Here is a 26,211-nt window from a genome sequence, read left to right on the forward strand (position 1 = left end):
CTAGCCATGGGTGCTCCTTTGGGTTGCATAAGTAGGGCTCTTAGAAAATTATTGTCAACTACGTTTAAAGGGGCATTTAAACAATGCCCTCACAATTCAGCCCCAAACAGAGTTGCCACCCAGCCTTGGGATTTATACAATTTTATGGCAGGTGAGACTGCACACCTGCCATGATTGTAATAAAAGCAACAAACTCCTCCACTATATTTCACCAGGGTCGCCACAGCGTTTGTATGACCAGGTAAGATCCTCAGACAACCTGATCCCCAAGTAGTCATGTGAGCTCACCTTTTCCAAAACACAGCCTTCATTTATAATCTTCAAATTAATTTTCTTGCTGCACTTTTGGCCAAATACCATCACCTTGGTCTTTTCTGAGTTGAGGACCCTAGAGAGTTCCTTACTTTCCTCAACAAAGAATTGTAGGTTATGTCTCAGACCCATGAGGGCAGTTAATAGTAACACTGTGTCATCTGTGTAAAATAACGCGGGGAGCCTCTCCTTCCCCAGTTTTGGCGGGTCGAGGCTAGAGACTAACAGATCCTCAATGATTACATTAATGTATAAACAAAATAGGAGGGGGGCGGCACCCCCCCCGGTCAATCCCCCTCTCTACCACAAAAGGTGCTGTTGTCTCCTTCTCTCCCCCCAATCACCTTACTGATGCCCTATCACCAGTGTACAGGGACTGGATATTAGCCAAAAGATACCCTGGGACACCCTTACTTCTTAAAACTGAGCATAATTTACTGTGTGAAACACAATCAAATGCAGTTAGAAAATCCACAAATATTGAATATATTCTGAAGTGCTGCAGCGATACATACTTAGCCAGGATCACACTTAACCGAAGACACTGATCCACAGTGCTGATCCCGGTCTAAAAGCCAGCTTTAATATTGCCTCCCTCAAATGCCCGGTATTGGAGGCGGGTCAGCAGTACTCTGGCATAGACTTTATCTACAGCATCCAAAAGGGAGATGGGGATGTAATTACCCAGATTTTGTCTCCCTTCTTAAATATAGGTAGGATTGTTGCCTCCAACCATGATTGAGGAACATTTCCAGACATAGCAACATAGTCAAACGCAAGGGTCATCAAAAGGAGCCTATACGCTAAACTCATCCTTTAGCAGATTAATAGGTACTCCGTCTGGGTCTGGTGCCTTTCCACTTTCCAACTCTGATAGTCACCGCCACCTCAGCGATTGTAAATGATAAACAATCCTTGCCCGGGTACTCAGTGCTGGGGCACTGAGGCACAACATCAGTCTCTCTGTGGCCTATTTTATATAAGTTTCTGAAGTGGTGGAACCAATCAGTGCGTGGTATACAGCTAGAGACTGGCCCCACAGAGTTCAGATCTCTTCCTCCTGTGGGCCTCCAGAAGCTAGTCTGGTCACCACTTTCGCCGCTTGACAACAATTCTTCCCATTTACTTTTAACATAACCTACTTTCTTTGTGGCAAGCACTGCCTTGTATTAGGCCTGCACGTTTCTCAGATGAAGTTTGTAAATCAAAACTGTATTTTTGAGGTAGGGTAACAGATCTTGCTTTACCTTCTGGCATTTGTCATCAAACCAGACCCTGTTTCCCATGCTGATTTTGCTATTGTTCCCCACTGTTTTGGTGAAAAAAGGGTGCAAAGCTTTCACCATGCCATTATATAAATCCCCAATACTGGGAGTAGGACCATCAGCAAAACAAATACCTGCTACATATTGGTCTATGCTTGCATAAATGCTGAGCCTAACCGCTGGCAGATCTATAGAGGACCATTTAACAGCCCTTTTGGAGTGTACAGTGACCACAAACTGACTCACATCCCTCAAGTCAGCACGTCTACTGCCCCACTCACCCCATCACAAATCAAAACACAACTTAATGGGTAGTGGTCGCTGTCACTACGTTCAAGGACCTCCAGACTGACCACCAAGTCCCAGTCAGCTAAGCTGATCAGAACAAAATCTATCTGTGAGCTTCCCTGATGCCCGGCATAAGTAACCTCTGCTGGCATATCCGGTAGACTCTCCAATTGCGGGATCGCAGACCTGCCTCATACATAAGCCGGGCAACCTCAATAGCACAAGGGTGGAGCCTGCCAGGTTTAACTGAATCAAATGTTGTAATCCCATATGCTGCATCCTGGTCATCCCACAAAACACTTAACAATTTAGTTGGTTCAAAATGAACATATATATCCCACAGTGCCTAGACTGCCAAGACTAGGAGAGTAATATTATTGGTGGTTTTGTAATCCTTGATTATATGATTCGCTGTGTCCCTGCAACGCCTGTTCCCTTTCACTTCCGTTATTGGGAACCAGCGCCACAGGTTCATTTCCTTTAATTTTTTAACAGGACTGGCTGCGGGGGACTCTCCCATAACCCCCACTTGTACTTTCCGGGCGTTCGGAATTTTCGAACGGCTGAAATTCGGCCAAATCGCCCATTCTGGATTTTTAACAGTATTTTTGGACGTTTGCAGGCTTTCCAGTGGTGGAACACCACAGAGTCTGTTGTAGATGTTAAAAATCAATATACACTTCCCATTAATTGAGACCGCTTCTAAACACAATGGCCCTCATTAAGAGTCCAGCGGTAGCCATGCCGGTAAAACAGACAGGCTGCCGCCGGACCCGTAGGGATTTACCGGCTCTGGACTTTCCGGAATTACCGGGGCATTACAGCCCTGGTTATTCCAGAGCCGGCATTCAGTAAATCCTCATTCCCGTGAAGTCCCATAGGACTCCACGGGAATGGGAAAGTGGAAACACTGGCACCATGTGGTAATGGTGCCGGTGTTTCCGTCTCTGTCTGTGGCCGGTGGCGTTAGGCCCGCCAGGTCAGTCCTGGCGGGTGTAACAGCACACGGCCACAGAACTCGCAATTAGCCGGTCCGGAAAACGGTGCTGGTATGGTTTTACCGGCACCGTTATGTCCAGACTGGCTAACATGTAATGAGGCCCAACATATCATCGGATTCTGTGGGGGTCATTTTGGCATTAAGATTCACAGCGAGGCTAATCAAGATTGCCAGCCCTCCTTTAGGTCTACCTCTTGTGCCCTTTGTTGCATTCTTATAGAAAGAGCTGAAGCTCTGTAAGTCAATGCCATCCATTGCCCAGGTTTTGTGGAAACAAACAAGGTCATATAGATGAATAAATCTAACCAATTCTGAATTCGTCAGTCTTTTAACACCCGCCACATTCCAGGCCCTCAACTTAAAATTGACTTTTTGAATGTTTCCAACCCACTCATGTGGCTCTTGAGGGATAGAACTAAGATTCACAACATTTTCCTTCAATAGTCAGCTCACCCCCCTGCCCCCAAGCCCTCTTCCCATTTAACTCAGACATCATGCTCATCCCATTCCTATAGCTGGGTGTATTACATCTAGACAGTGGTGCGTTTAGGCAAATAGTGAATTGTGTACATGCCGGGGAGTATGTTCGGGATTCAATTGACAGAAGGCCCTCTACTAACATTTTATTTATCAGGGAAATCTGTATAAAATCCTGATTACCCATGGGCATCCTAACCCTCTCACAATTTAAAATATCCTAACGTGCCGCAACTAATACATTGTTTTATTCACCAATGAGGTCTGATTTTCAAAAACAGCTGACACCTAACCTGGGGTCATCATACATGTACACTCCTTGCAGCCCTTCTCGGGAGGTTCTCCCTCCTATCTGTTGGATTATTTCCATTGGAATGCTATAGTTCTGCCCTGCTATGGATTTCCTAAAAACACAATCATTGGGAATAGCTGACATAGGCATTAGAACCCCATCTGCACAGCCAATGTTCATAGGGTTAGAGACACCTCTAGTGGACAGACCAGTTCCCCTAGACATCCTTTTGGATTGGGGACCCACTTCTCCTTCACAGCCCTTGACTTAGCGGTTTGTGCATGTGCTGTTCCAATGGTCCCTTTCACCCCTGATAAGGGGGATACTACCACTTTTTTACTACTCAAGCCTAACAAGCTCCGGTCACCACTAAATGGATCAACCTGGTGCAGCCCGATCACAGAGGCTTTAGCCAGTTTCACAACTTCCTTCTGCAAACTAAAGACCTAGTCAGTAATGCAGTTAATATGTCTCGATAATGTAAATCTCTACATACATAGTCATTGCCATGGGTCTTTTTACAACGGGGGGATCCTTTGCCAATGACTCAACAAGATCAACCTGCACTCCTATTGTGAAAGTGGCAGTGCGCTTAACCACACTATTTACAGCCTTCCTTTCCCTGCCAGCGTTTGAATATAATGGAAGACGTTTGAGATCTCTTATTCAAAAAATACTGCAGAAAACTGGGTTAGGATTTGATTTGGTTTAATTTAAGCATTTTAATGTGATAGACTTGGGTCCTTTGTCGCCTATCGGGCTGGAAATAAAGATCATTCAGGGGGCCTTTCTTTTCTAGGACTTGACAGGGGCCATACCATCTGGAAGTCATCTTGTTATCCAAAGTGGGAAGGAGAACCAAGACGGATTGTCATACTGATAAGGTACGGGCATTCACATGCTTATTATAGTGCTTATTGTTGTTCTTGAGCCTGCCACAGATGGTTTACAATTTCTCTTACTGCTTCCATGTGAGATCTTAACAATTGGGCGGCTTGAGAAATGGGCCTCTCTTCCCAAGTCTCCTTGAGCATGTCCAAGACATCTCTGGGATCCCTCACATAGAGTAGTTCATAGGGAGAATATCCCAGGGAAGCTTTGGGGCGAGGGGACTTGTGGACTGAAAATAACACCCAGGGTATCATTGCATCCCAATTTTTCCCATCAGTTTCTACTATCTACGTATGATTTTCTTTAGGTTTTTTTTTAAGCGTTCTACCAAACCATCAGTCTGTGTATCGTAGATAGATGTTCCCAAGGTTTTAATATTAAGCAACGATTTAACCTCTTGCATTAGTTTCGACACAACAGTGGTGCCCTGGTCTGTGAGGATTTCTTTTGGAAACCCTACTCTTGATAAGAAGGGTAAGAGGAGCTTTAAAATTTGCTGTGTGATGTTGTTACACAGGGGAAAGGCTTCTGGATAGCGGGTGGCATAGTCCCATAATCACTAAGATAAAGAAATTGCCCAGTTTAGAGGTTTCAAGGTTACCGACTATATCCATTGCAGTTTTTAAAAATGGGATTTCAATAATGGCTAGTGGTTGGATGGAGTTATAAGAACGGGAATGGTAGCCGTCTGACAGATCTCACTAGTCAGCACAAAATACATAACATAAGCAAAATTCCTGGCAAATAAAGTCTGGGTGCAATCCCAGTTGGGGTTTTCCCTGCCCTTTGATGGGCGCCTGTTAAATGGGAGTGTGCTAACTCTAAAACAATTTGCCTATGGCTTTGGGGAACCACCAGTTGAGTTTGTGACACCACCTCAGAGGTTATATCTACTCGATAAAATAAACCCTTTTTCAAAAAGAAGGGATTTGTCTGACTATGCCCACTTCCTCAGACGACGCGGCTGAAGGCCTCTGTTGGTATCGGGTTGTTCATCTGGGAGAAAACTAGGTCGGGTAAGAGGGCAACCTCTTCAGGTTCTTTTTGCTGGGTTTTTACTGTGGGGAGGTTGACTTCCCCAAAGAGAATAGGGACTAATGTTAATGAAAGGTTGAGGTATAAGGATTGGGACCTCCCTGAAGACGTGATGGAGGTGTTGCTTTCGGCCAGACGGCCTGCAACAAAGTCCCTGTACCGTTGCCATTGGAGAAAGTTTTGCGACTGGTGCAGGGTTAAGAATGTGGATCCTTTTTCATGTGACATTCCTGTAGTTCTGTCTTTTTTGCTTTCTTTGGCCCACAGGGGCCTGCAAGTGGGTACCATTAAAGGTTACCAGACGGTGCTGTCCATATTTAAGCGCTCGTCTGAGGTGTGTTCTTATTTTAAAATTCCTTTAATTTCTCAGTTTCTGAAAGGGCTCACTAATGTGTTCCCTCCGTCACCTTTCCAGGTGCCCGGTTGGGATTTGAACCTTGTTCTCAAGTTTCTGATGGGTGCTCCATTTGAGTCTTTACATTCTTGCCCTTTGAGACTGTTAACTTCTAAGACTGTATTTTTAGTTGCGGGCACTTTCAGTTAATCCACCCTTCACTGTGTTTCATAAGGACAGGGTTGTCCTTAGAGTTCGTCCTTCCTTTCTTCCGAAGGTGGTGTCGGAATTTCTTTTAAGCCAGAAGGTCGTTCTTCCAGCATTTTATCCTCCTTCGCATCCTGGCAAGGACGAGGAGAGGCTCCATAGGTTAGACCCTAGGAGAGCTTTAAGTTTCTACATTTCACGCATGTCCCGGGTCAGAGTGGACGATCAGCTCTTTATTGGTTACACTGGAAGGCGTTTGGGACAAGATGTTACTAAGCAGACTGTCTAGATTGATTATCTTGGCAATTTCTGAGTGTTACCGCTTGGCGGGTAAGGACCCTCCGGTTGGCTTGCGGGCCCATTCCACTAGGGGTATGGCTGCCTCTACTGCCCTGCAGAGGGGTGTTCCTAGTCGTAACATCTGTGAAGCAGCCACTTGGGCTTCGGTCCATACTTTTGTACATCACTACTCCCTAGATTCCATCCATGGGCAGGATCTGGCCTTTGGCAAGGCAGTCCTTTACTCTGCAATTTGATTGGGCATTCTAAATTTGTATTTTCTAAATTCTTTTTCCACCTCCTTACGTTGGTACTGCTTTGGGAGTCTGTCATAGATATGGAATACGTCTGAGGACCCAATCCCCTCGAAGAACAAGTTACTCTCTTACCTGGTAACATTCTTTCGATGGGATGGTCTGATGACATATTCCATATCGCTCCCTCCCTGCCTAACCCGCTACAGAATTTCTTTTGTGATTGCAGCTTACGTTTCTGCAAGGCTTTCTGTGGTCATACTGGCAGTAGATTGGTGTCTCACGTTCTGAGAAAAAACTACAACTGAGGCTACGGGCGTCGTGCGTCCTACTTATAACATCTGGTGACGTCGGCCATCGGAGGAGGTCCTCAAGGACGGCGTATCGACGTCATCGACGCAGACGTCGAAAGATTTTCCAAAGCAGCACAGCTGTGGTGATTACTGTCAGGATGCTAATAGCAAAGTTAACCCATTCTGTGGGCTTCACCAGCCAGTAATAGCACTGGGGCCTGGAAATATAACTTGGACCCCTGGCCGTTACTAGCCAGCAAAGCCCCAAGAATCGGCTATTAAATAAATTGCGTAAATGGATGAATAGGGACACTGCAGATTGTATCAAATGTCAGCACCTAACAAAATCACTAAGTAGGGGAAGTAAATATGCATGTGTATTTAAGGGTTGGTGAGTATAGGGGGTAGCGGATAAGGTTGGTAGTGGGGAGGAGCGAGACATGGCCAACCACAGTAAATAAAAACTGCAAAAAAATCGAGTGATTTTGTTGCAGTAAACTCATCCCAGTGAAATTTTTCAAACTAAAACTACAAAGTTGAGAAATCTGAACTGTAAAAAAGCGAAAGGGAGCATCATATGTAAACCTGAGAGAGAATCAGTGGATAAGACTACCATGGGAAGACTGGAGAAGATCCCAACCCGCAAAGGGAATTAATTGGAGGGTAGTGGAAACCAGAGAACCTGAAATACGAACAAGAGAAGTGGATAAACAAATAGATGACCAGGATAAGTCTGAGCTAAGAAGGGGACATAATAACAATCCTGAGAGGCTAACCCAGCCAAGAGAACAAATCACTCAATGTCATACACCGCCTAACAATGTGGATTTAAGGTCAAACAAACTTTATGAAAGAGCCCCGGGATAAGGGAACAGTCAAAGACCTTATCCAAGAATTGCAAGCCCAGGTACAGAATGTGGCTAGAGACTATTTGAAAAGATGATATATTAAAATAACTCTAAAGCAAAGCAGAATCCTGCTTCACTAGGAGAAAGGAACTACAAACAGTGGTCCTCGCTGCAAACATTACCATTTAATATCTAATATCAAGTGATTTTGAGAAGTAAACGTGCATAATATCACGTCCAGAATCTCAAACCCAAGAAGTCTTTGCATGAAAACTGAAAAAATGTAATAGTAAAAAATAATGTGTACCTTTTATTATGCATGCAATTCTGAAAGATGAATAGCATAGAACATTAATACATAAATAATTAATGAATACACAGACATTGAACACAAAAAACATAAATAGAAACAATTATTCAAAGTACAAAATAAAGCAATGAAAGAAAATTGGATCAATTCATAATTTTTACTAATTCAAAATGGGTTGACTGTTCACTTTGAGAAGTATTAATAATTTCTCTGTTCCACCTGGTATTGAAATATCCATGTGGTAATCTGCCAACATGGTATGCAAATATCCATGTTGTAATCTGCCTACATGTAAATGCTAATCTTAATTTCACAATCGTGCCCCATTCATGAAGGTTGGGCACATGGATATTTGCATAACATGTTGGCAGATAACCACATGGATACCACGACTGCCCACAGGGGCAACCCTTAGTTGTTATATTTTACTCAGCAACCATGGTTGCCTAGGGAGTGGAACACTAATAGTTTTTGCTCTAGGCATTGAATTGTTAGCCCTAGAACCCTACCTGCCCTTCCATACATCTATGTTGTAGTATTATTTTCTTGACAGCAAGGGCACACTTTGGAATTCAGCCTGACCAAACCCAGACTACGTCTCCTTACCCTATTTTCAAGTGATGGCAGAAAATAAAATGTTCAGCTATACATTAGAGCAAACCTCTGAGGTTATTTAGGGTCCGTCCATGTTTTATCCCACGGGATCTAACCAAAGCCTGGGACAACCAACTGTGATGATTTGTTTAAGTTGAAAACTAAAAATTTGCGGACAGAACTCCATGGACACTTTCTCTGTGAGTACCTTCAGGCAAACATAATTCCAGCAGGACTTATAGTTTGCAATGAACCATGTCTCTTTCTAACAAAGAGTACTCAACACCCTTCAGTCACATTGCAATCAAATGCAGTCGTGACTTGATGGTTTTAACTATCAGCACTGCTCAAAGACATTTAGAGGGAACTAGATACAGAAGAGGAGAAGGTTCTAGCCAGCACAGCACTCAGTCTCAGGAGGATAGCTCAGGGGCAAAGTACTCGCCTTGGAAGCAAGATGACTAGGAACAACACTGGTTCGATCCCCAGGGTCCGCGCCTAGAAACCTCTGGGTATTAAACGCATTATATCATATCACTAATGCTCGTGAACAGCAGAAGGAAACAAAAAAAAGCTTTTTGATGATTTCAAAGCTGCCACCATCAATAAGACAACCAAAAAACTAGCGAAAGATATCAGAGAATTTAAATTAGAGCATATCTTCCCAGTTCTCACTTCATTGAGGCTGCAAAAAAGCAACTGGTGTCTCATCAACTGGGCCAAGGGAAAAGAAGATAGGTCTCCTTTTTGGATTCCAACAGCGACTCGGATGACTCTTCCAGGTACAACCAGCTACAACCATTTTGACATTTTCAAACACCCAATCTTTTAGGCAGAGGAGGGCTGGGGGACCTATGTGGGGACCCCCCATATTCCACTTGATATTAGATATTGAATGGTAATATTTGCAGCATGGACCACTGTTTTTGTTTTTCTAGTTGCATCTGGACCCCTACCATGACTGCCCACAGAGGCAACCCTTAGTTGGACATTTCTAGACAAATGACGAGCACGTTAGTTAATTATATAGGTCTGGAATACCCCATAGTTATAGGGAGAGAGAGGACTTATTCTTATTATTTAATAAACCATTGTTGGAAATGGAATGGCTTCAAAGTGTCTGCATACCTTTTCTGACCCACCACATATGGTGTAAGAAGTGGGATGCACACCGACTGATAAGTCGGGGACCCATGCTATTTACTAAGTTAAGCCCCAAGGATAAAGCCCCTACGGAGCTAACACTGAATCCATACAGGTTGACCTACAAAGAACTCGCAAAATTCTAATATCACCCGGAGAAAGACTCTTGATCCCTACGGGACTGACACTAGTCCCTCCCCTTGGCCCATATACCAGACTTGCCTCAAAATGTGGCTTGGATATATGGGCTAGATATTAATGTGGTGGTCATTGATCCTGACTTCTGAGGGGATATTAAAGTTCTCTTACACAGCCATGGGAATAACCCATATACGGGGAAGGAGGGGGAAAAGATTGCCCATGGGGTCCTTGAGAAAACATTAGAACAGAACCACAAATTTCATAGAGTGGCAACATTGTGATGTTAGTAATAATGTGTATTATCATTCAAGAATTATGAAAATCATTATGTGTTCACTACACATTATTACTAACATCACAATGTTGCCACTCTATGAAATTTGTGGTTCTGTTCAATTATTGAAAAACATGACCGTCACATGAGCTTGCTTTTTATGTGATATTCTTTCTTTGTTTGCTAATAAAATGCATTTTTGTCTACTGTCTTACACGGAAAATGTTCCAAGTGTTTTTATATATATTGATTAAAATGTTCATCTCTATTCCCTCTGTCTGGATCTATTGACCGACATGTTAAGTAGCACTTTTTACAACTAAGCACATCTAATGCGTGTATAGGCGGGTAGCTGTTTGTTGTGGCACCTTCTGTTACTTGTTTAAATCAGTCCTCAGCCACACAGCCCCCTACAAAAGAGGACACCTTAGCTCTAACTACTTGTATTTCTGGGACTATTTTACTACAGGGACTATTTTTTACTTGGATGTGGTTCTAGGGACTTCTTACCTGGAACTACTTTGGAGGCTATTTAAACCACGCCCGAACAGCAGTACATGCTTCGCGTTATTCTGCATCCAGCAGCGTAACGCTCACCGTGCCTGCAGTCAGCATCCAGTCTTCTGCCACGCCCGTCTCGAATCCAGAGCTCCTAGTAATAGAAGAAAGAAGAAGGAAAGGTTAGAATACAGATATTATTTCAATCCTTACCTGAATTCCGGATCCATCACGTCTACGAACTTGAAAAGGACATTATTCTACACGTGTCGCATCACCAGCTGCAGCGCCGTGCCATACTCACCAGTCCTCACAGCATTTTTCAATCCGGCGCAGCCTCCATCATTTTCTTCGCCGAATTCCACCATCTAGGGGACAAAAGAAACATAAGGTGAGCTGAGAGAGCCAACAAATGCAACCTCTCCACCATAGACTTACCTGATTAACAACCGGAGGCATTATTCTGTAACAAACCGCAACATCTTACGCCGCACCTGTAAGGAGAGAGAAACCAGCAATTTAAATACACGCATCTTTTACCGGACAGTGTTGGGTAATACAGACTCTTACCTGAACACCATCAGCTGCCACAAGACAATCTTCCCTTAGATCCAGCTGCAACACAAGAACATCGGACATATTGAACTCTTTGAACTTTATACTTACGGGTTCTTGCATGGAACCTCGGAGTCAATATTCATCCGGAACTCTTCCAACGCCTTCAAACCAGTGAAGTAACTGGTATCTACGCGCCCCTGCATTCCACGCAGGATGGAGAGCTCATCATTTAAAAACATAAGGTGAGCTTACTGAAAGTGAATATCGGTGGTGATTAGTGGGGAGAACAGTGGGGTGCCATCACTAGAATCCACGGGTGGCTAAATCCCTTTCTCCACTTGCAGGAGAATACTTCTACGGGTCAAGCAGACGAGATTAGGCGGTCCGGTCCAGTCCAGTCGGTCATCTCTGCACTACGCTTCACGTTGGAGGAGGTCGCAGCTGTCCTGGTCCGATCGACGCCCCTGTGGGAGCCAGGTGAGCGTAACACTTGGTGAAAACCCTCGGGCGGAGGTCTATCTGAACGGCAGGGCCCGAAACTGAAAGTGCAAGTTGCCAACCGCGAACCTCAGGTACTTCTTGTGCTTGGGATGGATAGGGACATGAAAGTAAGCGTCCTTGAGGTCGAGAGACACCAACCAGTCCTGAAGTTGAAGGGCCTGGAGGACTTGAGAGAGAGTAACCATCTTGAACTTGTCCTTCCTGAGGAGTTTGTTCAAACCGCGCAAGTCCGTGAAGGGTCTCAATCCCCAGTCTTTCTTCGAAATCAAAAAATAAGGGGAATACCATCCCTTGTTCCTCTCCGCTACAGGCACCGTTCTATGGCGCCTTTCTCCAGCAGGGCTTGAATTTCCTGTACAAGGAGCGGATCCGGATTCTTCAAAGAGAGATTCCCTGGTGGTTTGCCGTGAGGCCTCTGCCGAAAGGGAAGACAGTAGCCATGGGCTATGATCTCCAGAACCCACACATCTGAAGTATGCTGCGCCAGCCTTCCCCCTAACCGGCGAACCATGGGACATGGCCTCATGACAGAGCTGAAGCGGCTGCGGCGTTGCCTGATGGCAAAGAGGCAACTGCCCGAGCGGCCTTGGCACCTCGAGTACCTTGTTTTCCACCTCTGGCACTCCTACGGTGGCCCCTTTGACTAGCGGCTCCTCTCGCTTTACTAAAGGATGAGTAATAACGAAAGGAATCTTCCCCTCCATTGCTGTCCCCTAGGACGAAAAGGCAGAGGTTGGCGAACTGCAGCGGTCAACAACTTCGCTGCAGCTTTTGAGGTCTGCAACCTCTCAAGGCTCTCCTCAGCCTTGTTGCCAAAAAGATGTTCACCATCAAAGGGCATGTTGAGGAGCCGGGCTTGTACATCAGGAGCAAACCCCAACTTCCGCAACCATGCAAACCTGTGTATTACGGTGCTTGCCGCCATGGACCGGCTGACGCAATCAGCCATGTCCAGACCCGACTGAACGACCTCACATATGGCATCCTTGCCATCCTGTATCATAGCAAGAAAACCATCCCGTTCGTCCCCTTCGGGGATATGTTCTGCCGCTAAGGAAACACAGTTCCACAGAGCGTGCGTAAAACGAGACAAGGCACATATGGAGTTGGCTGCCGGATAGCCATACCCCCTGAAGAAAACACTTTCTTCGCCCAACCATCAAAACGCTTATTGTCCCTATCAGGAGGGATGGTAGGATGTAACGCCTGCTTTGCTGGGGCCGTAGCCGCCTACACCACCAAACTCTCCAGAGGGGGGTGTGTGCCGGGTCATTTGGTGGACCTTGGTCGAGGATATCCGTCAAGTCATCCTGCAGGAAATCCACTGGTGGAGCAGACCACCCCAAGTACTCGGTAACCCTCGACATAAGGTGCCGGTACGAGGACTCGGCATGGGTGCCAGGCTCAGGCCTGCAGAACTCCACCTCCGGAGAGGTGTCCAGACCACTGGCGTCGTGCAGCGACTGGCGCAGGTCCTCAATCTGGCTATGACCTTTCCCACGAATCGTGGCGACCACCCGAGCCCGAAGGCGAACGAGCAGTGTCTCTAGTAAGGTCACGGCCAACCCCACTCAGAGGCGCGGACGGACCGGTGCCCTGCGATTCAAGAATCGCCAACATTTTCTTACCAAAGGAAGCCCATTCCTCTGGCGTCGCATGCTTGGTGGGATAAGCGATCCGCCAACGGGCGGAGTCCTCGGACGAGGAAGGCGACCGATGACGGTGCTTCTGGGAGTGCCTCGAAGAGGCAGAGGAGTGGTGGGACCCATGCCGGGGCCGAGATCCCTTAGACCTGCAACGACGATGCAGAGAGTCCCCCCTCGACTCGTCCGTCGAAAGCCCAGTGGACCTCGACTTCTGGGGCTTGGACACCTTACCGACCGACAGCTTCTTCTTACGCTCCCGCAAGGCTTTGGAGGTAAGCGACTGGCAGTCGACACAATCATCCGTGTCGTGGGCCTCCACGAGGCACCAGCAGCAGGTGCCGTGCAAGTCTGTCACCGACATCTTGGACCCGCAGTCCCCACACTTCTTGAAGCCCAGACGTGGTGGAAGAAGAGGAAGACATCCCGATAAACTTCACAAACAAACAGGTTCGAAGAACCAAAAGAACAGAAACTCAGAAGAGTCAAAGCGCGTCGAGATCTCCGAAGCAAAAACGTTCGCGGAAAAAACGGAACTGAGGCTACGGGTGTCGTGCGTCCTACTTATAAAATCTGGTGACGTCGGCCATCGGAGGAGGTCCTCGAGGACGGCGCATCGACGTCATCGACGCAGAAAGATTTTCCGAAGCAGCACAGCTGTGGTGATTACGGTCATACATGTGGAATATGTCGGAGGACCCAATCCCCTCGAAACATGGGTTGTGGCGATCGTGCGGCGCCCATGTAGTGACAGGTGGATAGGGTTGTCATGGAGAAGGAAACCGGGGGCTCTAGCCCTTCCATTTCCAGGGCAGATATAACAGGCAGTGGTGGCTGTGATGGAGAGATCTCTCTCACAAACAGGTAAGGATGAAGCAAGGGAATAGTGTGGGAAAATGATGGGGAGGTCAAGGGAAGGCAGAGAAGGAGTGAGGCAGAGTGGTGGGATATAGTCTGGCTGGGGCTGCTAGGAGGGTGGGTGAACGCACCTTACATCTTCTCCAAACCTAGACATTGATTCAGAAAGGGTTAGGAGAAAACTGATTGGCTGACACGCCTGCAGAGGTAACTGGTAGGAATTAAATAATGTTTAAACTCAGTCAATGTTGTAGCATTTCAACAGAGATCTCTTCCCAAAATACTCTGTAGATCATCTGCAATATGTTGAATCCTTAGTTTATTATTTTGCTGTACCAAATTGTTGATCTATATAAAAAAATATCAATTTCTTGTTCAAAAGAAAAAGTAAATGTTACCTAAAAAATATCTGGCATACATGATTTGATCTTGTAGAAACTTAAAGAAATGTATTGCCGCAACTCATACCACTGTCACATAACTTAGAGCATTGAATTGAAATAAGTAGCTAAGAAGAAAAATATTTTGTTTTATCCCTCAAGATAGTCCAACATTGTTGGTGTCGCGTGGGTAATAGGATTATGACACAACTGTGCCTTGGGCTACTTTGAAATTATGTGAAATGTTGATACAGATACGGAACAATGCCTGTTCGATATCAAGTCAAAGTTTTTAAACTAGTGTGGTTAATTGAATGTAAGTGGTTCGATCTGGGGTGATTTTGAAAGAAAACACATTGGACAGCTGGGGATAGTTGAATTTCAGTATTTAATTCTGCTTCAATCACAGCACCTGTAGCAGGACAGAAATAGAATCTAAAGTATAAATGACCCCATCCACCTTTGGGTGTTGGGAGCCTTATCTACCTAATAGCACACATGGGTGTTTCCCACAACAAAATACACCATTAATGTTAGGTTATGTGCTTGCTTATTACGTGCCGGAAGCCCGCATACATCAGGGCGCGGGAACCAAGGAAGTCAAAAACACGTCATTCTCCTCATTAAACTAGATTAAGATCCTCCAGGGAGGGACTCTATTACTCATTGAAACAACAAGGTTTTAAGCTGTTTCCTAAAACTCTGATAGTTTGCTTCTAACCGTAATGTCATCGGCAGCTTGTTCCAGAGGTCTACTGCTTTCGCCGGGAAGGATTTACCTTGCCTATATACACATTTGGCCCCGGGAATATTCAGGGTGCCCCTGTCGGCTGATCTTAGACATCTTCCAGGTGAATAGAAGGAAAAGTGTTTTTTGAAATAGCTGGGGGCCTCTCCATATAGGCATCTATGAATTATTGTCATGGCCTTGAACTTGACTATCCTCCACTCTTAAACAATGTAGTGCTCTTCTCCCTGTTGAAACATGTTCTCTGTTTTTTACATTCTTGACAATGATTGATTGAAGTTGCTTATAGAAGGTGGCAGGTATATAACAAAAGATGGATCTGAACAAATCTAGAAATTGAACTAGATCAATTAATCTGATGAAGGAAAGTGGAAGATTGTTCATTGGCTTCTAAAAAATAAAAAAATGCTTTATTCTACTGAGAAGAGGTTCAAAGTTAATTTTCCACATAGAGGGATCACCTGTCAGTTTAACCCTTGGTATGGTATGCTAATGTTTATTTGTAAAGCGCCTATACACAAGGCAAGTTTTTCAAAGTGCTCAAATAGGGAGGGAACAAGGGGAAAAAAACAGTCATTCAGAGCCCTTGAATTTCTGAATGATACAAGTCTGCAAGGCAGAGTAAGTGCATATAGTACAGTTAACAGTGTAGAGAACAGCAAATAGGTCTGGCGATGATTCTGCAGTTTTTCCAAGTGCATTAGGTGCCACTATGCAAGGAGGGGATACAGGGAAGGTAGATGGACGATCATCAAGGGCATGGTGCATTCAGATGGTGCAAGTGCACAGATGGTACAGGAGAGGGGGGTGAACAAGTGCAGGGGGGAGGGGGATGAGTCAAAGTGCGCTCAGTCAGTAAGAAACTGGCTAAGTGCTGAGTGAGAGATGGCACTTTCATGGGTAATTGACCAAGTGCATTAGTGATGAGGCAAGTGCAGGCCCGGAGGTAAGTGCAGGCCCGGAAGCAAGTGCGAGAAGATTGGCGAGGGTGCCGGGGACCTGTGAGACTCCGAGTACACCCAGCGGCCAGTCAGCAAGCTGAGTGGGATAAGGAGGGGGAGAGGAATAGAGCAGAGGGAGAGGTTAGCAGGGTAGAGGGAGAGAAAAGTAAGAGGAGAAAAGGAATGTCTTAAGGAGTTTCCGGAACTTAAGGAGATCAGGCTCAAGATGGAGGGCGGTAGGTAGGCTGTTCCAGAGGGATGCCCCTGCTGAGGAAAAGGATCTCCCTCCAAATCTCTGCTTAGAGAACCAGCACACTCTCAGAAGATTAAAGGTAGATGAGCAGAGGGCTCGAGAAGGAAAGTATTTAGGTAGGCATTGTTGCAGATGGATAGGTCCCAGGCCCCAGAAAGCCTTGCGGTCAATGCAGAGGATCTTGAACTTGAACCTTGCTGCCAGTGAAGGGATTTCTGCGCCTGAGAGATGCAGTCCCTGGGTTTAAGGCCAAGGATAAGTCTCACAGTTCTGTTCTGAATGAGTTGCAAAGGGTGCAAAGCAGAGGCAGGGAGGTTGAGAAAGAGGCTGTTTCAGTAGTCCAGCCTATCGAGAACCAGGGCTCTGGAGACGGTGAGCCACTGGGGGAAGGTGAGAAAGGGAAGAGTAGCCCTGAGGAGGTGCAGCTGGTAGTTGGACTTTTTGGAAATGTCTGAAATGTGAGTGGAGAAGGAGAGCGTCAAGTCGAAGATGATCCCCAAGGTATTTAATCTTGTCACATTGAGCTTGCCATCGGTAAGCATATTGGCTAACCTATTAGTGATATTATTAGGTATCAAATTCCTATTCTGATACCAATTACCCTTCCTAAATAATGTATTTCTGATGCTGGACATTAGCTAGGCAAAGTTTATCAAGCGAGCTAACCCTGAACCATCACAGAAAATTAACACCTAAATGTGCTCAGCTTGAAGTTAACTAATCAAGGTTAATTTTTCTCGTTGAGGAGCTTTAACTTATGTTCCATGATAGAGTAAGATGTACAGCGAGGATTGCTGCCAAGCTCAATGATTTAGGTTATCCTTGTTTTGAATTTTACAGCAATACCCCACCCATGAAGCTGCCCCAAGGAACCCTTTCCCCACCTCCTCTGAGACTCCTGCCTCTCACAATGTTGCGACCTACCCCCATGTATGCCTAATGGGTCAGGGAGAAAAATGAAGGATGAACACAAAAAAGAAATTAGAAAGCGGTATGAAGTTGACATTTGGGTGCCAGAGTTTCAGAGGTAAAAGATGGAAATAAAAAACAGGGATGTAAGTGTTGCAGCCCTGCACAAAACCTGGAACTTAATTAATAGAGCAGAAAAGAAGATGAGGAAAAGAAAGAACTGATTAAGTGCGAATTGAGTATGGTTTCGCATTCCCTCAATCTAGATAAAAAATATATCCTGGTGATTGGGTAATACCGTGGGGCCTTTGAATCAAGCTGATATGTGCACAGACACCTAATTCTACTCTGAAAGTCACAACTGCTTTAGTAAACAAATTCTTAGCTTCTGTGTTAGAGAAACAAAAATATGTTCTCCCTTTTTTAACAAATTGTACATTTGGCGGTTGTTTTGTGATGAAAGAAAACACATTCCAATATACAGGTGCAATGGTTTAAATAATTTTTCAGCTGCCAAAAGTAGTTGCATAGTATGGTGACTTAATTATGTGCATCTGACAATATTCAATGTTTCATGTATGCTGGGTTTATTGGTTGGTAAAAGTGTGAACAGTATTGCCTGCAAATTAATTTTTTAAAGTTTACAGTTATTGGCCAAAACTCTTTAAGATCATTTTTTAGGCAGACCTTGTTGGGGTCACTAGATTTCCCAAGAAAAGTCCCAATTATGTTATTCAGGAAGCCACAGTCATCAGGTCAGCCATAAATTGGAGGCTATCCGACACTTTCCCAATGCTGAACACGTTCAAAATACGGTGCTTGTTGCAATCTTCTACGTCCTTACCGATATTTCTCAGTAACTGAACTGAGTCTTTCAGAATCAGAAACTCATTTTCTGAAGAGGTTTGATTGTCCTCCACCTGCATTTTAGACTCACCCAGGCCCTTCATCTCACTGTGCATGATTATCTGACCATTTAGATCCAAACAATCCTATACAACTACGGTCATTCTTTTGCTGTGACTTTTTTTCTTTTCTTTTTTTTCTACTCCGCAGTCATAATTTGAGCAGCACGTGACACTAGTACCTTGGCTATTTTGGCAATTTCGGTTGAGCTTGAATCATCATTCTCTCTCTGCCAACTTGTTTTATATAGGGATTTTCATGATGTTGCTAGTGGGAATTTTTGGAGCTAGAATACAGATGAAAAAGCAGATGCAATAGCATCTTTGATCAAGATGGCAGGAAAACTAGAATGTCTCTGTAGGCCAAGACGAGTTTGTAGAGATACTTCAAGTTTTCAAGGTGACTTATTGCATCAATATCTGAGCAGCAGAAATGTTGAGAGACAGTTGAAAATTTACTTTTTCATGGAAAGTAGCGTTACTTATAATGTCGACATGGGAACCCTGAGTTTGACTGGCAAATTCCATAGAAGTCTGTAGGAAGGCCAAAATAGCAAGAGAAGAGGCAGAGGACAAGGGTACAAAGGGGTGGTTTAACACAGTGAACAGATAATCTGAGCTTGCATGAAGCCTTGAAATCTTAAGGTAAAGCCTTGTCGAAAACTGGTGAAGGCCTTCCAGGCTCAAGGTGCCCACATTCTAAACCTTAATGATAAAGTAGCCAGGCGAAGTTCAAAACTATAAGCCCTGACCACTTGCTGTAGTGTTTGTTTGGTGGGTACTAAGATAATATTAATATCCTATGAGCTTAGTGCCTTTAAGAGGAGGGCACAAGCAGAGACAATATACAGAACAATGAAAGAGCTGCAGTCGTCCCCTTGCTGAGTTGAAAAAGGTCAAATACAGTGTGGAAACACAGGTGAGCTAGGTTAAGGAGTAGATATAGAAGTCGGAGGTCACCTATTTTTTTATGAGCAGCCTTCCCAAAGACTGTGTCCAATCTTAGACCTACAGAGGTTGTTACCTGCTTCATGACTGCATGAAATGGACAACCTGTGAATTGTCCTGGAGGATGTGCTGGATGCTGCAATGGAGAGCTGTGCCCATGAGAGCTTGGAGTGAGGAGAAAGCTACCGTAGTAGACCATGACTGAAACCACCAGTCATTGAAGGGCATGTGGGTCCTGAGATTGGAGTGGATGCCAAATCAAAATTGCTGTAGCCTATCAACATAGGAAATGGACTTGCTGCTGTTCATGATGACTCTGCTACAGATGTCCTAGAAGCGCAATCCGAGTGGAAGTGAACTCCTCTTTCCTCGCCAGCCAAGCGAAGGCGTGTTCAGAGGTATCAACAAAAAATATGAATTACTCTGTAGTTTATCTTGGTCAGTGAGGGACTGTGGGGATAACTGTGGCAAAGGGGGCAGTATAGGAGTCCAGGTCATGCTGTCCACAATTGAACTGGCCATTACCATGGAGAGCCAGTAATGCAATTGGTTGCAGAAGCTACCAGTATCAAAGCATAAGCCACAAGCTGAAGTCACAAGCACACCAGCACCAGTAGCCTGCCGGTGCAACAACCCTACTTTGGGCCGAGGATTGAACCACTGTCCACTTGCCACCAAACCAACTTGGCACAACCACTGCATGAATGTAGTATCAAGATGGGTAGCAGTGCTGGCAATGCCTCAGCACCGGATACGACCACAGAGTCTGATCATTGGTGACGTTACTTTCAAGAAAGATTGTAAAGGAGTTTGTAGTGGAGATTCCACAACCGATCATCATCTGTGCCCTGACCAAGATCCTCAGGGAGAGATGGAAAAAGCAGAAGAGAGCTTGATGAAGCTTCCCACAACCAATAGCCTCACACAGCAGCTGTAAAATGAAAAGAGATTTGCCTAGTAGTACTGAACAAAGAGCATATTGATGAATGGCGCAGTCCCATTAGTCGGTACTTTGCAGAGTCATGACATAATAACATAATGGTGAATATATTAAACTTGCTGATGATGGGAAGGAGCTGGAACAGTAAACTGGGAAAGCACAAGATTAGACATTAAATTATTCTTAAATAATGACGGCACATACAATCTCATAATGCCGTCCAGTGGTGATGGTGGTTGGCTGATCATCAGCGAAATTATAGTAATATACAACCTTGGGGGTTCCTCCTTTGAGGTGAAGTACAAACTTGACGCCAGTTAATGTTGTCTTTAATTGTGGGGGGTAGATGGATCCAGTGAGGGGGAAGCAAGAGGGCGGAGGAGCGAAAGTGGGAGGCAGCACAGGACAAATGGTTGAGATTGGGAGTGATGAATGTGATGGGTTGATTAGCAGAAGCTGGTTTCACCCAGGTAGGGCTTTGGGAGTGCTAGCCCATGGATTGATTTGAGAGAGGGAATTCAAATAGGGAGGAATTGTGCATAAATTACCACATTGAGAAAAGGTGTGGTGGAGGTGTGGCAAGGATCGTGGGTGAGTTGTAGAGGGCATGGGCAGCAAAGTTAACCCAGACATGCTGTGGGCACTCAAACCGAAAAGAACTTATCCCCATCTTCATTTTCTCACCATTTACAAGCACTTCTTCTCTTCTCCCTCCTTGTAAATTACTACACACTTTCACTGAGATGTAGCCCATACAGATAGGAATTAAGGTGCTGTGGGTCACAATAAGGATGATGCCATAATCACATTAGGAAAGTATTCCAGGTAGGTAAGGAGGACCTACCTAGGCCAAGGCTAGATCGTGTGTATGAGAGGAGAAAAGCTTTAGACTAATCATATTTTGGAATAGTGGGTTAATCTCACAACAATTTCTCCATTATGTCTCACCTTATAAGCATTTTTCAATTTAGGAGGAGGGCCATCACGAAGACTCTTCATCGCCTGAACTGGAGAGTCACTGAAATATGGAGGTTCGCCATCAACCATCTCTATCAGCATGATGCCCAGCGACCAAATATCCACCTGCAGCGGACAAATGGCCATTAAAAACAAATTGCTAAAAATACTTGCATTATATCATCATCATCTCTTCTTAGTGACCCTTCTACAGAGAGAGGCGTTTGACAAATCATAGGTTTTCAAACTGGAATCACACATGTAACGGTGCAGTGGATAGGCTCCTTTCAAGTATTATAGCCTGCCCTTCACAGATAATGTGTAGTCTGGGAAACAAACCAATTTCAAAGGGAGGAAGAAGCAGATTCAAGGTGGCAATTATGGTATAAAATTCCTTTGCTCTCTCCCCTCCCTCGCTGTTTAATCGTCGGCCTCAGTGGTTTCAGCACTTGCGTCATGCTGGCTCGGCTATGGGAACTCTTTGTATCAAGGTACTTCTTTCCTTCTGAGCCATCTATAGGTGATCCAAAATTCTTTTTTTTTAAAACTTTATTTCCGCTTGGCAGGCAGTTATAACAATGATCATTCTTTCAGCGTACAAACAAACTTTGGATGCAGACCCAATGTAGCTAACCAGTTATCATCACACTTTAGATAGTACTTGCAACACTGAATCATTCACAGACGCTAGATGCAGCCGGAATTCCGCCCAGATGTTCCTGGGTATAGATGTGGTATGTCACATATTGATAAAGAGTTCCTCACAATTTTCACGCCATCCAAAATCCCTTTGCCCGACTAGCTCTTGTAATTTGCTGCCACTCCAATGTACCCTGCATGCGCTCTTCCTTTCATTGGCTTCCTGCAAGTCAAAGGATCTCTCTGTAATTTCCTTTTTTATCATCCATCCTTCTTTCTCTCTTTGGAACCATACTATTTCTTGATAAATTACAAATTGGCTCCCTGTTCCCCTAAGCACCCTCAATACCCTTCCAATGCCATGCTTCTGACAATTCCTCGATTTCAATGCCATCATCAAGGGGGTTGTTCCTTCTATGTTGCATTACATCTGACTTGGCAGAAGTACCTTTCCTTCACTTTATGAACTGACTATCTCTCTTTTTGTCGATGACTAAAGACTCACTTCTTTGCATGATAACCCCTCCACTATAAATTGGTTACCCAATCAGTACAAAGATGCCATAACACTTATCCAATCAAATCCAGTATAACTACCTAGGATTGAGCTTTAAAGATCTGCGTGCAAGTTTAAAAAAATACATTTCAATAGCTCAAACAAAATAGCCAAGCAGGATTAATGTATACAAGAATATAATCGGATTTTGAGATCACTCCACATTCTTTCACTTAATAAAATATAAAATAAAAAAACAAATAGAATAATTTCAAGAAAGCAAATCATAATACCTACACAACACTACATTTTTCAGCCTATATTACAGAAAAGGGATAAGCCTTCCCACCTAGTGGAAAGAGACCACCTATTAAACAAGCCTGACAGTAATAGGTTGTCACTCTCACTGGCATACCCAAAGCCCACCCTTAGATTATGCTGACTCTGTATTCATCCTTGGTGTTAGGGAGATACTGAAGGTGTCCAAAAACAGATCCAGATTTAGACAAGCCTTTGTGTGTTGTGACAAAGTAAGCTCAAGACAAGGCGATAAGCATAGGTCGAAGCGGAACCTCACACATACAATGTGGTACCCGACCAGTCAGTGTACCTGTAACAAGAAATTGGCATCAATTGCAGGAGTGGGGTATGGTGGTCAGTAGACAGGCACACATACAGCCAGATACTCGTATTGGTACATCTGTGGTAAAGTATGCAAATGTGACAGAGCCATGAATGCCACTTACACGGTCAGACAAGAGGGTACACAAATCTTAGAACAAGGTGGTCATGTCGAGAGGAAGAGGAGGGACAGACTGTCTCGACCAATCCTGAAGCATGAGAGAGAAGGAACAGAACATTCAGCAGATGTACCACATCAGGTGGAATAGCTATATTCTTAGGGGAAACAAGGTTGAGGATCGTTATAAAGAGTGGATGTATGGGGGAGTGGCAAGGTGGCGGGTCTGCTGTCAGCTCCGAGGTGAGCTTCCCTGTGGGCGCGAACTCTGCATTGGTATGCTTGCAATTTAGCCCCAAAACAATGGACACATCTTGCTTACACTTTGTGTAGCTAGTGGCTTATTGAATGTGAGGACTGGAGCCGTGAAGTGCCGTTCCAAGATGAAACTCGGCTGCTATGTACTTCACCAAAATGGCAGCCACCACCAGACCGTGAGGCGGAGACCCACTCCGGGGACTGTTAGCGGCTGAGGACCCCTTCTGGCACCTTCCGGGGGGACGCCTTCTGAGGGCCGGGAGAGGACTGGTGAGGCCCAACCTGAACTGGCCATTATTAAGGTCCCAGAGTGTTGCATGCAGGCTAGCCCCGAGACTCCTAGAAAGTGTGCAGCTCGGCTCCCGATCGTCCCTTAGTAGTCTGGGACATACCATTCAGTACGACACAGTCCGGAGCATGTCGAAGCCCCAGTTGCGGCAGAGGAGTGAGGACCAGCGCAGTGATTCAGCCTGCAGATCAACCCAGTGAGGGGTGACCAAAGCCACCCACCCGTAACTTTGCTGAGTGTGGCACTGACCGGCGAGAGATGCAGGTGCTGCTGGTGAGCCGCACCTGATCTGTAGCCCTCAGATACACGTCAACCTGCATTAAGCGACCGCAGAGAGAAGAGAGGCCTCAACACTCAAGTTGCTGCAGAGGGACTAGAAATAAGCAAAGCGGAGCAGCCAGTGACCCAGCATGTATAGGGTGAGTGTTGCCACCCTACAATGATCTGATAATTGAAGGAGCAAGCACTGTAAAGCAGAAGGCCCAAGGCGAGTATGTGTGGCAAGAGGGCTCCAGGGAGGAGCCAGGAGCTGGGCCCCTGACCCCAGCATCTCAGTCAATGTCACAAGAGGCACTCAGTGAAGGACACATCGCATACTCAACTCCCTGTGGCTTATCCGGGTTTGCCACCCTTAGCAGAGAGTCCTTGTGCTTCTGGCCCTGCTATTGGGGCTCACGCACCATTCAACAGGAGAGGGTTCTCCCTGTCACCTGGACATTTGGTGTCTTTGATGCTGGCCTGCCTCCTAGCCTGGTGATGGCTTAGATTGGCCAAAGCACCCCACCCTACAATTCATTGAGCCGGCCTGGTGTAAGAAGAGATGAGCAGTTGAGCCCCCTGTCCGGCGCAGGAATGGCAAAGACCCCATGTAAACTGAAGCAGGGAGATATTAAGGCCATGCTGACCACGCAGAACCCCATGGAGTAGCATGTGCTGTCGGCCACCGCGCAGGTCCATGCATCAGAGTCAGCAGGCAATCGGGAGGATGGACTGGCTACCAAATCTGACCTGAAGCTGCCGTTGGTGTAGCTCAAACGGGAAATGTAGAACTCGGGAGACATGCTCTATTTCAGAGCTAAATACCATGTGCTGTCAGCGGAAAAAAGGTTAGATGACCTGGAGACAGGTTGAGAAACCGGAGGGTATTCTCCCAAGCAGACCTCGGGAACCCCTTATTCAGGTGGCTTGGGAAGGGCCGACATTCTCAGACCCCAACCCTAGGAGCGGACGAACAAGAGAAATCACCTGGATATGGTGAGACCAGTGTTGTGCTCAGGGAAATACGCCAGGTGAGACGTGGTATAGCACAAACCAGGGAGAAGGAGAGGAGGGTGAACTACCTACGACCTTTATAGGTTATAATGCGTCTGCCTTGCTTCCTCCCATTAAAACTCTCCTGCCCAGATCCAACAACCCCCTCTGTACATAACCCATCTTCTAAGGTCCCAAACCCGGTTGCATCCAAATAGTCTAACTCCCAGAATCCTTGTTTCCCCGGTCTCCACTCGAACACTCCCCATCATTCGGCTCCAGGTGCCTCTGGATATTCTTTTCTGAACACCCAATCTATTTTGACAGAAAACTACCATTCCCACAATCCCCTTTGTTCATTTCATGATCCCGGTTATTCCCTTTTGTCACACAAACCCTCCCACTCAGGTCACAAACCCTACAAAACCTACCCTTCTGAGATCACCAATACAAGGATTATAATTTCATGTAACATCGCTTTCCATTACTACCCCGCAAAACACTCTGAAACTCTACTCCTTCCCTTTTCCGACACAGGCACTTTCTCCCGACATAAATCACAAAGGACCAATTCAAAAACTGTTTACCTGACATGTCACGACACAAAGGTCAGGCAAAGTCAGGCAATTAACCTGAATCACACACACCTGACGGCCCTTTCCTTTCCCAACATGGATAAAAGGTGGAGAAGAGAGCACAGTAGGAGCAAGGCAGACCGCACAACTAGACAGCTATCCAGGCCCGGCAGTTCAAGAGGAGGAGAAAAGAAGCAAATATTGAGAGGCTGACAAGGAGAGACACAACCTTGCCCTTTTCTAAACAGACCTGCGAAACCTCAACACAGGGAATCGTAAGACAGAGGACAATAGCCCAAGTTTACTGCAACAGATGTCAAAGGTACAAGGAGCGTGTTGACGCTGATATTTGGGAGTGAGGGAAACTTCTGCTACCGTGGTACCGACCTTGACTCCAGTTACGAAGAAAGCCAAGTTGTTCATCACAGCCAGTGAGTCGAGGGGAGAGCCGATAAGAGCCGGGCTGTGGAGAATTAAAGTTGCAAAGAGGCAAGTTGAACTAAGTTCAAAGAACTGTAAAAGTGTTAAGGGGAGACCAGCTGCAGAGGGAACCAGCACCATGTGGGTGCTAACTCGAGACACACCGGTCAATCCCCGTCTGAATGAAACTACAGATACCAGAAGGCCCCAGGAGAGCCACCAAGTTACGTCAAGTGGTCATACAGGAGGTCAAGAAAAATCCCTGTAC

General features: G+C 45.4%; 1 protein-coding gene across 6 annotated transcripts in view; it reads right to left on the reverse strand.

Moving 5' to 3' along the window:
- Positions 1-26,211, reverse strand: part of PAK6 (p21 (RAC1) activated kinase 6) — a 939,585-nt gene that overhangs the window by 45,801 nt on the left and 867,573 nt on the right. For all 6 annotated transcript variants that reach the window (XM_069637521.1, XM_069637525.1, XM_069637520.1 and 3 more), the window contains one exon: positions 21,268-21,402. In XM_069637521.1, the coding sequence (XP_069493622.1) occupies positions 21,268-21,402 (135 nt within the window). The remainder of the gene's footprint in view (positions 1-21,267; positions 21,403-26,211) is intronic.

The sequence above is a fragment of the Ambystoma mexicanum genome, chromosome 14 (genome assembly GCF_040938575.1).
Source record: "Ambystoma mexicanum isolate Mex_15411 chromosome 14, UKY_AmexF1_1, whole genome shotgun sequence".
Taxonomy (NCBI): Eukaryota; Metazoa; Chordata; class Amphibia; order Caudata; family Ambystomatidae; genus Ambystoma; species Ambystoma mexicanum.